The 14,672-nt window shown below is 44.0% G+C and overlaps 1 protein-coding gene across 8 annotated transcripts in view; it reads right to left on the bottom strand.

Moving 5' to 3' along the window:
• Window positions 1–14,672, bottom strand: part of TNIK (TRAF2 and NCK interacting kinase) — a 390,807-nt gene that overhangs the window by 106,211 nt on the left and 269,924 nt on the right. For all 8 annotated transcript variants that reach the window (XM_043473737.1, XM_043473739.1, XM_043473738.1 and 5 more), the window contains 2 exons: window positions 8,551–8,605; window positions 6,283–6,361 (listed from right to left, as the gene is read on the bottom strand). In XM_043473737.1, coding sequence (XP_043329672.1) covers window positions 6,283–6,361; window positions 8,551–8,605 — 134 coding nt within the window. The remainder of the gene's footprint in view (window positions 1–6,282; window positions 6,362–8,550; window positions 8,606–14,672) is intronic.

The raw sequence follows: 14,672 nt of genomic DNA, 5'->3' as shown, positions 1-14,672 counted from the left end.
GATTCTCACATAGTAAAATGAAATTTTAGGCAAAATTTTTTTAACCGGCAATTTCAGAATCACTTTTGGACTTTGCTTTTCAGTGAGCAAGAACAGGATGTATGTGAATGTCTGCTATCGACCCATGGACTTGGAAACTTAACTTCAAGAGACTAAGTTCATACCCAGAAGAAATTTATCTCCTTCTAGAGAGGCACCATCTCCTCAGATGAACCCTGAGCCAGGGACGCACAGGGGCAAGGGAGAGCCAGTGAGAGATGGCAGCGACTAGGGCACAAGTCCACAGCGTGCTAGAAATTAATGATGACTTGAGCTATGATTCATGAGTTGGGCATGCCTGTTCCGGCTGAACGTTCCAAGAAACTGTCCAGCATCATAAGTAATTAAGCTCACGATTCTACAGCATGCCTTTCCGAGGTGCCCCACTGTCAGCAAGGCACATCACTCTCGGAGACATTGGGGGAGCCCCGCACACCCTCCTCACTCTTCTCACCTTGATCAGGAATGAGCCATTCTATGCTCTCTGTCGCCCTCCTGTGGATCACTGAGGAGTTACAGAAGCAAATCTCCGAAGTAAAGCTTTCCCAAGTTTCTCAGCAGGTCCTATGTGTAACCTTCTAACCTGAAAGGTGTCCTCATCACACAGAACATAATGGTGAGTGTGTTCTTCAAAGCTCAGGTGTCAGCGGGCACTGTGCCATTCTCCACTTCTGCCCAAGTCAAAGCAGTTTTTCACCTTACTCCATGTTTAAAATACTGAATTACTGGTATTTTTTTTCCCTCCTTAACATTCTAGATGATGTTCAAGCTTTTAAATTATTTAACATAGAAGTAAAAGTCACCTGAGGGTCAGCTCAGGATGAATCAGGGTTGGCAAAACTAAGGATTAGATGGAGTAACCACAGGATGGACATTGTAAGTATCTCTCTCTAAGTCCTTCAGCCCGTACCCCTGCCTCCTGGACCCCGGAAATTCTCCCCAGAGCTGGGATGTGCCTGAGCCATTTTTGTATCATGAACACACTATATATTGGACAAACAAATGGATGCATAAATGGTTATCAGGTAAATATTCCACCCAAGAGCTGTAGTGTGGGTGCCTTCAAATCTGTGTTTGTGAGAGACAGACAGGAAGGCTTAGAGAGAAGGTATTATTTCATACACTTTCTTTCTATCCATCAGATTAATTTGTGGAGGCACTAATGTGATAGCACCTAAGGAGGGACTTTGCAAAAAAAAACCAAAAACAACCCATAATGAAACAATGGACTGTGTTAAGCAATAAACTGAAGAGAATAAGGTTAACCTTCATAAAGAAATGGACACACTCCAGGCTGTACACTTCTAGGTAAGAAAATCAGTATTAGAAAGATGAAAACAAAATCAAATAAAGACAGAAAGCTATTAAATATTCACGAGAATGCAAATACAAGTTCTCTTTTTTCTATTAGAAAACATGGAAGAAAGAGTTTGTTCTTTATAAAGTGCTCGACTGTTCATTAGGGGATGATAAATAAAAGAAATCACACCTAATTTAAAAAGAGAGCCAGACTTAATAGACTGTACATTCCCTTCCCCGATCCTGACACCTCACAAAAGCCAGAGACATCTCCAGGATGGGAGTGTGTTCAGGCAGTTTAATGGAAATAGCTACAGCAGTCTTTTTTCCAGTATGTCTCCTGGTGGGAAGGAATCTCATGATATACTCCAGAGAGTATCTTTGGGCCCAGAGGATGAGCCAAGATGTGCGAAATTACAAAGCTGGCAGTTTACCCCACGTCCTCTGCAAACGGTTCTGCTTGAAGAGAAAATAATGCTTACTTACAACAAATCTTCAAAGATGCACTGTCTCTATGTAAGTTAGTGTGACCAAAGAATCAATATGCTTAATCACACATTTAATTAAAAATAAAAAAACTTCACCTACATTAAGTATCACCTGACTCTTTGCAGAGAGGCCTAGTGGGTTTAAAGCACATTTCTATACCTTTATTGTCTTAGTTTTAGTTGCCTATAATTCAGTTCTGTCACTTTTTTAAAAAGCCTGAGATTAGCAATACTAATTTCCCAAGGTTTGGTGTGGAGAGATAAAAGACAGTGATTGGTGCTTACAGTCTGAGACACTAGTTCTTCTAATACCAGTGTCACTGAGCACTTTATCTTCTCAGATTTTCCTGTTTATATGTTAAATTGTGTTGTTGCTGTTGTTTAGTTGCTAAGTCGTATCAGACTCTTTGGTGAACCCAGGGACTGCAGCTTGCCAGGCTTCTCTGTCCTTGGAGGTGTTAAAAATGTCTGAACGATCATCACATTAATCACTGTAACTGCTTGGGCTAAAAGTTTCTGGTAATCTTCAGACTCCCTAAAGGCAATTTGATCTTTAAAATTTCCACTTGCCTTAGAACTATCCTTTTTCTCTACTTCAGGTTCTATCATTTACTAACTGTGTGATTATGGGCATATTACTTAACTTTTCTGTATCTCAGTTTCCCTGGGTGCAAATGGGGATACTGTTAGCACTTATCTCAAAAGACTGCTGTGATAAATAAATGAGTTACTTCATGTAAAATACGTAGAACTGTGCCTGTTACATCACAAATGCTAAGATTATTATTATTATTAATACTTTGACTATTGATGACAATGTCCCACCATCTCTGACCATCACCAGGCTTAAAGGACAGACAGTAGGATCTGCCTTGAGGGCTAAGAGTGGAATTGTGATAGTGTTTTTCCCAACTCATGTTGAACTGAATAGTATAGAATTCCTTAACAGAATTACTTTATGTATATTAGTATTAGATGCATTAGCAGCAAGAGTGAGCAGGATTGTTATCTCCAAGAAGACTACAAAAAATGCTGATTTTAAAAGACTCTAGTAATTTTTGTTTTGATTTTATTAAAGTCCAAAGTCACATTACTACTAATAAATTTAGCCTATTTGAAGTATTTTCTGATATTTTCTATTATCATTATTTCATTGAGAGCTCCCTGCATCCCTAAAAAAGCACTATTATTTCTAAAACAACAGTGCCAGAAGACTCAGCAGGAATCGGAACTGTAGTTTCATAAAATAAGAGAAATGGCTGGAAGCTCTGGAGTAAAAGCAGCAGGCTGGGGTTCCAGGCTGCTGTAACTGGGACTCAGGATAAAACACAACCTCATCGGGCCTCCAGTCTCCATCTGGAGCATGAGTGGTTTAAACCAGGAATCTTATCCCTCTTCCCAGAGATAAGCAGTTACGACCTCTCCAATGAGCTCAGCTGAACAGTGCTTTGCCTGTGTGGAATCTTCACATTTAAAGGGCATGCGAAGAGAACAAGACTGACCACCTTTTACAGGAACAAAGTCATCCCCATCCTTCTTCAGAGGCCCCAGCCTTGGGCAAGGACCATAACCCACCTAAGCCTCAGACTCTCACCCATAATATGAGGACACACAGCATCTGTCCAGCAGGGTTGTGGCTAAGAAAATAAAGGTTATTAGGGGATTATATGAAATCATGTGTGAAACTTTTGAAAACTATAAAGCACTATAGAATTTAAAGAATCCTGAATCCAGTAAAATCAAGTTTTTATATATATCTTAAATTTATATATATTTTAAATACACACACACACAAATATGTTGCTGAGACTACAACATACATATGCCTTGTATGCCTTGTACGTTGTAGATTCAGTCAATTCCTTGGAAATGATCCTCAGCTGAATGCTTATAATGGAGAGTTCATGGCTGTCTCTGCCACAATGGTGCCCCCTTTGGTCATATGTTGGAATATACACTGGGAATAGTGTATTTCATCTGATAACTCATTAAAGTAGAGAATAGGTAGATACAAAAGAACATTTTAGAGGTTTTTTTTTGTTGTTGTTTTGGTGGGTGATAAGGGGAAAAAGGAAAAGGAAAATAAGAAATATTTTATTTCCTCCCAAACCCTAACCTATTTGAAATCACTCTGAACCTGGTCGTTCAATACAAGTACTCTGAAGTACCTAAATATTTTCATTTAAAAACTGGAATTCTAGTGTAGAGAAATTCGAGCCCCACCAAGTATCCTGTGGCTGGGGGCTGCACGGCCATCTTTATAACGGCTGGGTTCTGACTGAGAAAGTGTATTTTACCAGGTCTTTTGTTTCCTCCACTGGCTCTCAAACAGCCACGTCATTTTCCCATCCACTACCTGGCATGTGGCACCCCTTCTCCTAGCTGGCTCTCATTCTGAGCCACGCAAGGGCGTGCAAGGAGGCTGGTGAGATGAAGGCAGCCTGGACTGATCCAGCTCCCTGCAGCATTATAAAATTAGCTCTCATCGCCAAAGTTCTGAAGCAGAGAAGTCAGCCTATATTTTCCCTCAAGTCTGTACTTCTCAGGCAAGGTCAATGCAGGGTGGCTCCTGTTGGAACAAGGTCAACGAACTAGGAAACTGTAGCGTGGGGGCTGGTCAGTCCTGGGGGCCAGATGGGTCACACAGAAGGGCACTGCAGAGCAGGGGTAAGAAGACAGGACCAGTGTGGTAACCAAGGGATTCCAGCTTCTGGGCCAGAAGAGGCGGTGATGGGGGCAGAAGCATAAGGGCTCAGCCTAAAAGGGAGCAGGAATGCTTGGGCAGGGCAGGGTGGCTGCACCTTTGTGGGAATAAAAGGCCAGAAATCTCCATGGACCACCAGTTTTTTTTTAAAAGTTGGCAATGAACACAAATATTTCTGAACTGTAATGCATGGCCACACCACGCTGGGCAAACAGCACAGGTACGGATGGTCAGTTTGTCCTCTGTGGTGGAGCTAGGAGCACCTGTCCAGTATCAGTGAAGGCAGAGGAGGCAGGGAGGGGACAGGGTGGGTGAAGCCCACCGGACGCAGCAGCCCTCCCAACCTTCCTGGGAGGCGTGGCATGAAGGACAAACAGAAAGCTCGCAGACAGCTTCACAGTGTCCCTGATGTTTCCAAGGATCTTCCAGAACTAAGCCAGCCCCTTTCTGGGAGCCTGTTCTACGGAGAAGGGAGGAAGCAGAGCCTCTGGGCACCTGTGGATCATGTGCTGTTTGGTACCCAATGGAAAGCTGTTGCTGGGGAGAGAGTGATGTCTCACACCACGGCGACCCTCCGGAGAGAGGAGGAGGGATGCTCTGCCTCCTTGTTACCAATAGCAACCCTCACTCTCTCCCCATGCAGCCCTTGGCAACTAACTCTGAGGCTGTCATCTATTCCGGCTGTTTCTTTCCCCTCTCTCTGTGCAGTATGCCTTTCTCTTGTTCTGCCAGGGTCACTATGTCATTCCTGGATAATGGTATTAAATAAGACTGCTTTTGTATAGTGGAGGGGGAAACTGTGGGTGGGTGTGTGAGAAACGTGAGGACCTGATCATGAAGCGATATGAGGAAAGGCAGAAGGGTCTTGTCCCTTCATGCTCAAAACTGCCTAGAAGGTATCTAGAAAAGGATAGGTGGTCTTAAGTGGTCCAGGATTTGGTCCCATGGCAAAGGGAATCAGAATTGAGAACGTATCAAGGAAGATACACCATTATCCACAAGGGGAAGGGAAAAAGCAATGAATTTTTGCTCCAGAATAAGATACAAAGACTCTGGTGTACATGCACAAAAAAGCCAAAAGTTAAAATCCTGGTCTAATCTGTAGAATTCTGTTTACAAACTCCAGTCAATCAGACACTACCAATATAATTTTTACCATACTCTTCATCATCCATGCAAGTATTCACTTAGTATTTTTCTTTAAGTCACTTTTTCTGTGAATCAGTTTATTAAATGGAAAGGTTAGATCACTGCCACAAAGAAGCAGCCAGTATCACCTGTCATAAAGAGCAAAAACAAAAATTATAAATGTTCATGCACAGAGCATGAAATCACCTCACATAGTACCAAGTGTGTATATACATTTAGGGAATTAATGCCTTAAGGAACAGAAGAAAAGTCAGCCAATCTAATGGGCTGACTCTAAACTACCACCCGTTCTGATGAGATGTTCTGCACTGCTGGGAAAGATATTATTCTGAGTGATAAATCAAAGTGTTTCCATGTTACTTCTTGGGTTCCGCTACCCACTTTAGCTAATATCTCCTCCTAATGAATAAGGACTTACTGTGCAAATAGCAGGTCCTTAATATGTACTTTAAGATGAATAACAGCATACAGAAAATCACTCAACAAGTCTTAGTACATATTCAACTAATGCTGTTAGCAGGATCTAAAGATCTGAGCTCATTCCAAACAGAAATGCAGAAACTCTTGACATTAGATCTGCAAAACACTGAAGACCAAACTCACCACTTCTTAGACTTCAGCCGAGGTGCTGGGTTCCGGGGGATAAGGAAGAGAGCTCTCATGGGGTGCATGTCACATAGGGCTGCAAGAAACCAAAACAAGGGTCAGCTCAGGTTAGGGGGCCAAACCCGGGCCACGCCCATCCTTTCTGTGCCGATAATGCTGCCAAACGGCTTCCTGAGTCCAGGCATGACCAGTGAGCAGAGTCAGGAGATCATAAAGTTTCCCTCTGGTGAGCGTTAAATGAGACGGATTACAGGAGTCTCATAAAGTCTAACACTTTCAACTAGAGATTGTTAACGTGTCTACTTGCACTTCATTTTTAAGGAAAACAAGTCAAAGGCTCAACAACCTTTGCTTTGCTAAAAATAATCATCTAAGACTCCAAGTAAACAACACTCAGGTAACAACTACAATGGAGACAGTAAGTTATTTTTAATTAGTAAAATCCCAAATAACCCATGGTACATCTCTTATACACTGAAGGCTTCCCCAAATGCAGTGTTATCTATTAATACATGGGTTTTTGGAGTATAAAGCATTAGACCAAAACACCTTTCTCTCTGTATTGATAAATACCTTGAATGGCTTTCAGGCTTTTCATGATGGGTTTTGTTTGTTTGGTTTTGTTCAATGGCCCCAGGAAGACCAGAGGATTAAGGCAAAGAAGTCTGGTAGAAGACTCATAAAAATATCTCACATTGTAAAGACGACATTATCATTTATAGTAAAAACACTCACATTCTATTCAATCAGAATATTTCACTAGTTCACTCTTCAAACATCTGGGAATATCTTTTCTGCCTAGAATAAGAACACATTCTCCCCCAAAGCTAAAGGATTCTGCTGGGAGAGAGCTTATTTTTAGCTCCCTCCTACTACTCACTAGGGGCTTCTCAGGTGGCTCAGTGGCAAAGAATCCACCTGCTAAGGAAAGAGATGCAGGAAACACAAGTTCGATCCCTGGGTTGGGAAGATCCCTGGATGAGGAAATGGCAACCCACTCCAGTGTTCTTGCCTGGGGCATCCCATGGACAGAGGAGCCTGGCAGGCTACAGTCCATGGGCTCCCAAAGAGTCGGACATGACTGAGCACACAGGCAGTAACTGCTCATTAGGCATGATGATATAGTTTCAAGACTGCCAAGATTATCTTTCTGATTCGTAAATGCCTACCAGCACTGTGGATAAGGGACATGTGGTCAACAAACGCTCCAGTCATGCTCCAGGTGAATTCTACTAATTCTGGAGTGAGAAGTAAGAAAACCATGATAACTTGAGGGTAAAAAGTCATATGAGCACAATGACCCGTCATACTAACGTGGGGCCTGTTTTGGTCCAGGTCTTCCAAAAAGCAAGACATTAAGGTGATATTAAACATGAGAAAATATCACTGGAGGAAATTCCTGCCTGAAAGGAAGGCGTGAAGGAGCCAGGGAAGGCTGGGAGAGTTGTCAGATTGCTATGAAGTCTGATGGCAGTGAAGGTGAGAGGGAGAAAAAGTAGGTGGAAGGGTGCTAGGCTGTCCTGCAGTCTAAGGAAATCAAGGAGGGAAACTGAGGCGAGAAAGCTGCCCTCCAAGGAGCCCCTGTCTTCCAGGAAATGGTCTGCCTTATATCCCTGCCACGCTCGGTCACGGGAGGGGAGTGGCCCTTGGGAGGGGCCATCGTGGCAGCATCCCTGGTCAGTTACACTTCCTGAATGGAGTCTCGGAGGCACATGCTCATGATGACCATACAGCTGGGGAGGGTCTCGGTGGGGCCAGTGCTCCAGATTCCCAGGAACTGGAGAGGCTCTTTGGGCAGCCAGAGCCCTGCCCACTCTGTCTCAAATAAGCAGGGAAACCTAACAACCTAACCATTAGTATTTTAATAGGAATGAGAGCAACCGAGTGCAAGTGTTCCCATAACCCATGCCTGAAAATCAGCTTTGAATTTCTGAAATGCTGGCGTTTACACTCTTTGTGGTTTGGTCTCAGTTTGACTACAGCTGAAGAGCAGTTGGAGAACAGACCATGCACTGAGTGTATAAGACAGACAAGACTTCTCAGAATCTGCTCTCCTCTCCTTTCTGGTCTCCCCTCATAAATACAAATCCTCATGCCACTGTGAAATGAATGGATTCCTGGTTGATCTGGATGACTCTGCTTTCTCAGTATGCCAGCTTGAGTCCACGCAGGGCTCGGTGTAGCAGAAGTAAAGCTACTGGCAAGGAAGCATCCGCACCTGCAGGGCAGGCCAGCAACAGATTTCACCCAGAGGAAGGTACTTACGGGGAGCACCTTCTGCCATCTCGATAGCGGTGATTCCCAGAGACCACAAGTCACTCTGAAAAACAAGGAAGGCGCAGAAGCATGGGTAAACGCAGTCAATAAAGGATCACTGGGCTAAACCAGGTAACTGCTTCAGAACTGCCGATGGGAGAGCTGTCCAGCCATCTCTTTTCAAACCGACTGCGCTTCAATCAAAATCAGCCTTGTTTGCTCCTCGCTGATAATACCTTTCATGGTGCCTGACACATGGTGAGTTCTCCACACATGAACGAAAAACAAATAGGAGGTTTCAAATATTGATTCATCACTAAAATTTCCCTACTGATTGAACCACAAGAAACTGCTGCTGCTTGACTGTTTTTAATACCTTCACTGAAATAAAACTGTCAAGTAATTAATGCACATACTCAAAGTGTACCAATTGAAAGGGTTTGGTGTTCAAGGACACCTGTGAAACCATCAGCACAGCAAAGCAGCAAACACATTCATCTCCCCAAAAGGTCTCATTGTCCCTTTGTGGTCTCCATTTCCTGCCCTTCTGTCTCCTATCCCAGTTCCTGTTCCAAGGCACCCACTGATCTGCTTTTTGTTACTGTGGATTAGTTGGTATCTTCTAAAGTTTTGTATAAAATGAAATCTGGTTTCTTTCACTTAACATGATGTACTTAAGGTCCATCCACGTTGCCTTGCGTGTTAGGACTGCAGCCCTTCTTACCGCCGAGTAGTGCTCCATTGTACCGACACAGATGCTACAATATGTTTATTCATTCACTTGTTGATGGACATTTGAGTTGTTTCCAGTCAAGGCCATGAAAAATAAAGCTGCTACAAATACTCACGTGCAAGCCTTTGTATGGATGTATGCTCTTGTTTCTTTTAAGTAAAGACCTAAGAGTGGAATGGCTGGACCATATAGTAGATGCTAGATCATACAGTATTTATAGTCATTTGTTTTTAACCTACAAAAAAGCCCAGCAATTCATATCATTTAACCAAACAAGATGAGGATGGGGAAGCTTTTGTTTAGTGTTGTCTACTGCTGTATCTCTGGAGAAGGATATGGAAACCCACTCCAGTATTCTTACCTGGAAAATCCCATGGATGGAGGAGCCCGGTGGGCTACAGTCCATGGGGTCACAAAGAGTCGGACACGACTGAGCGACTTCACTTCACTTCACTTCACTGCTGTATCTCAGTGCTTAGAATAGAGCTGGCCACCGTACTGGGTGCTCGATATATTTGTTAAATGAATGAACAATATTACCATATATTTTTATCCGGTAAGTAGACACGTATATAAAATAGAAACCCTATACCCTTATTATCTTTCTTATTGTCAGATTAACTTTCATGCTCTTATCAGAATTTTCTGGGCTAACGCCTCCACCTCAACCTATGCAATCTTGAGCAATATGCTTCTCCCCTACGCTGTGCCCATCGCTCAACTGTTTCTAAATAGCACATAGAAGGGAAGCATATCAAGAGAAGGGAAAACCAAGTCAGGAAATGCCAAAAAGACTGCTAAGAAAACACACGTACACTTGGTTCAATGGTTCACAATCCTGATGAAGACTCTCACACTCCCTTTCCTTTTAAATATATGTTGCATTTTGTACATCATTCCAAATTCTCACCTGTAACCTCACAAGATTTCAGAGATCAAAGTTAAGTTCCCTTGCTATTCCCACCAAGCAAATGTCAAAGTCACACGTCAAGGAGATACAACTGGGAGAGAACTATGAATTCTTCCCCTGAGCCATTCCCTACACTAAACTTCTCAATGTCCCGTGGGCGACACCCAGGCCTGTTCAGTATTTGAACTAAGGCCCATACAACCTGGACAGGGCTTTCAAGGGGATCTAGACTCTACCTTAGAGCAGGTGGCTGGGGGCACATCCTAACCCCGCACTAGGACCAAGCAGGGATTCTTTAATTCACGAGCCCATCAACCCGTCCACATAAATGTTACAAGTTCTCAGTCCATTTGGGGATAACAATGCACCTGCACAAAACCACTAGCCACAGGTTCCAAGAACATCTCTACATAGAACATCACTTTATCATCCTTTCTTTGTTCCATTTCAAGGTATATTCAAATGTGTCACTGAACACACACACACACACACACACAGACAAGAGTGGCACAGCCTGGCAAGTGGCTAAATCCTCCCGCAGGCTGCTGGTCTTGCTCACTGAGGTTCGTTTTGGAGCTAATGGGGAAAGCGCAGCCCACCCATCACAGGCTGGCTCAAGAGCAGCAACTGTAAAGATGAACACACGGCTCTCTTGTACCAGAACATGATGGTTCACTGACGCAGACAATCACTGGGAACATGATGAAAACCCTGACTCGCTTACTGCACGGAGGCATTCAACAGAAAACAGAAAAAACAGCCTGGAGATGGTGGATGGATTGGGCTGTTCTGATAAGACTCCAGGCCTAGGCGGTTCTCCTACCACCTGGCCAGCATCTTGGGAAAGCGAGTGTTTGTGCAGTGAGAACTGAGATGCAAATACGAAGGCGGTGGCTGGGCTCTCTGTCCCCACCTGCCATAGCAAAGTCAAATTAAATGGCTTTCAAGTCTAGGAAGCTTGAACTGGTTTGAAAGCCAACACAGCTGAAAGGAAGTGATGGAACTGGGATGAGAAAAGCTCCAGGTTAGTCTTCAGACATGCGAAGAAGATGCTCAGAAAACTCATGCAAACTCCTACCTTAGGGTTTTTGCTCCAGATATTCCCTCTGCCTGTAGCACTGAACCTAATCAATTATGTGTGGACTGACTCTCTCCCCTCCACGAAAGTCTTTGCTCAGATGCTCTGCTCTTAGTGAGGACCATCCAACCTCTCTCCCAGCATGGCCAGACTCCTCCCCCTTTCCCACTTCTGTTCCCCAGAGAACTGATCACCTTCTGACAACTGTAATTGATTCATCACTAATTTATTATGCTTTTTGTTCACTGTTTGTGTCCCCTGCCCACAACACACACACTTGGATCATGAAGTCCACAAGGGCAGGGAATCTTTGCTTTGTTGACTGGTACATAGTATTAGAACAGTGCCTGGCACATAGTAGGCACTTCATAAATACTTGTTGAGTGAATAGACACAGGAGAGAAAGGAGCAAAACCTAAGGGTCTTAAGGCTAGACCCTCTGTAGAAGGATGGTTTTGTTTGTTTGTTTTTGTTCACACAACATGTGGGATCTTAGTTCCTCGACCAGGGATGGAACCTCTGCCCTCTGCAGTGGGAATGCAGAGTCTCAACCACTGGATCTCCAGGAAAGTCCCTTAGACCTTTTGTAGAACATTTAGTCCAACTTTTCATTTCACAGAGGAGATAAAATGACTTAAGATCACAGAGCAACTAAGCACCAGGTTTTAATCAGAGCTGGGTCTCCTGCCTCCCAGGCTAGTTCTTTTTTTAACACTGTCATCACAATGTAAGAACCTAATAACTCACTTTAAAAAACTTATTAGGGACCCATAAAATAATTGCTTCAGATTCCTCCTTTGTCTACAGGTAACTTAAAGTGCTAGTGACTCAGATGAAGGTGTTGAGATTCAGTGAGGCACATCCCAAACCAGTGCTCAACTTCCGAGAGGCAGTGTGAATAAGTCAGACAGACCCAGATTCAAGTTCAGGTTCCTAATTTAACTGCATCCAGAAGACCGCACAGAGATCAGCTTTCCACTACACAACAGAAAATTGTGACATGCATGTATGCAGGTATGCTGCTAACACAAAACCTGGCACACGGTGGGCTCAAGAATAATTAATCATTTCCTTGTCTTCTACTGTGAGGTCAGACTGCCTTTGTCCACCCAGTTTAGCCTTCTATGGCTTCCCTCGAATTGGGTGTGGCCAGTACTGTTTGTTGGCTAACCCAACAAGCATTTCAACCTGCACTGCCCTTGCTGTCTCCATTTCAGAGCATAGGAAAGCTAAACTTGGTATCCAGATTTCCCTCAGCTAAGGATGGCAGTCAAGGAAGTGACCTAGTTCTGGCTGCTGAGACCCAGGCAAACATCTTCTGGGAAAGCTTTCGCTTTTCCTGAAATAAATGACAAATACAGCTGGTGTCTTGACAACTCTTTCCCACTTCTTAGTGTCTTGAATACAAACATGCCATCTGGGGTTACAGCATCCATCTTGCAACCATGAGGCAATAAGTCAACAAATTAAGGACGACAGGGCAGGAAGATGGGAGCCCATGTTTGAAGACATCAATCAGCACTCACCTGTCTTCCTCCAGACTTCTGGTGACACAAGAGACGTAAGTACAGCTAAAAACATTTCTTAGTGATCATATGTACAGAGCAATCATTTGAGGAAGCATATTTCCATAGTAAGAAAAAACAGAGGTCCCAGTTGTTAGGTGATCCTCCCTTTATTCCACCAGAAGCAGGAAGGTGGAAAGAGCGATGTTAGTGAAAAGACTGACGTTTCCTTCATTCAGTACACAGCATCTCAGATTCTCTCTCTGGCTGCTTTCCCCAACACCCCCAAACAACCCCTTCAAACGAAAGATCATAACATCCCAACTCTGGTGCATCCTCTGTCACGTGACCAGGCCAGAGATTATTTCTTCTTTAAGCCTTCATTTGATATCATTATTAGGATCATTTTCTTTTTTTTTTTTCCTTTCTGGGATTCTCTTGTATTCCGAAAGGAACATTTATATTCCAGGCCATATATACCCAGAGCCGCTTGTAAGCTATGCTTAACTGCCCATGCTAGAAAGCAATAAACGTCCTTGACGGGCCTTGTTTAAGCCTTTGGATATATTAGCAAGTCCCAGAGATACTTCAGAACTTAAATATGGGAGAAAATGTTCCAATTACAACTGGCAAGACAGATCACAGGGGACGAGAGAGGGAAGAGGGAGAAACAAGATGAGGAGAGAGTTGGGAGAGATAAGTTTCCTCCGTGGCCGTGGTGTGACTCATCCTGGCAGGGGCTGGGTCATTCATTATTCTAGAGGTGCAGTGCAGCCTGGCCGGCAGCGTGATTAATAGCTCAGTGCGGTGTGCATCACCAACAGAACAGAGACAAATTCTAGTGCCTCCGAGAAGGCAGAGGCAGGCACACAACTTCTGGCTGGTGGGGGGCCAACTGGCACAAAGGAACTTGAACATAACAAGCGGCCATTCCTCTTGGGGCTGGGCTGCTCCACAAGTGAAGAGGGCTTTCAGAAGGCTGGACCAGCCACACAAGAAGAGACAGGTGGGGGGGTGGGGTGGCGGGCAGGAGAGGAGCCCCAGTGTGTCCCGAGAGGTAGAAAGAACACATGTTGTGTAGCGAGCAGACCTGGGGTGACCCCCCCTGGACCCCCTGAACCCATGTCTTCACTTGTAGCACAAATAGAACACCTATCTTGCACGGTTAATATGAGAATTCAGTTAAGATATGTAGGATACGTCTCTGGTGGTCCACTGGTTAGGAATCTGCCTTGCAGTGCAGGGCATGCGTTGGCCCCTGGCTGGGGAATGAAGATCCCACATGCCTCAGAGCAAAGTCCATGTGCTGCAGCGACTGAGGCCATGTGCCACAACTAGAGATCTGTGCACTGCAACGAAAGATCCATGTGCCACAGCTAAGACCCAACGCAGCCAAATAAATTTAAAAAGATTAAAAATAGTAACAATTAAAACACAAGGTGTATATGCAAAGTTCCTAACACAAGGCAGTGCACATCGTGGGGACTTAACAAATACTGGCACAGACAAATCCTGAGGGCCAATTATCACTGACTGGCAGTTCAACGAGCAAACCTGTGAGTGACAAGGAGCCCTGGTACTCACAGAGGTCTCTGGGATGTTACAGGAGGAAACAGGAAGCTTAGAGGAAGCAAACAGGAAAAGGTGTGTTCCTCCTCCAGCCTTGTGATCCACCGACATGGCCAAGCAGAAATGGGGTTAACTGAGTCCTGACACCATCACCCCTGAGCAGAGGCTAGCAGGGTGGTCTAGAGTTCACAAACAAGAGCTTCATAACAGGTGCAATTGGTGCAGTAGAGTAGACCAAAGTTTGCAAGACCAAGAAATCAGTCTTTTTTTTTTTAAATGAAGATCAGCAATCAGTCTTTCAACATGCAACTTATTCTCTTTTTGGAAATGCTACAC

The sequence above is a fragment of the Cervus canadensis genome, chromosome 7 (assembly GCF_019320065.1).
Source record: "Cervus canadensis isolate Bull #8, Minnesota chromosome 7, ASM1932006v1, whole genome shotgun sequence".
Classification (NCBI taxonomy): Eukaryota; Metazoa; Chordata; class Mammalia; order Artiodactyla; family Cervidae; genus Cervus; species Cervus canadensis.
The sequence above is the reverse complement of the archived record's forward strand: the minus strand, read 5'-3'. Positions and strand labels throughout refer to the sequence as shown.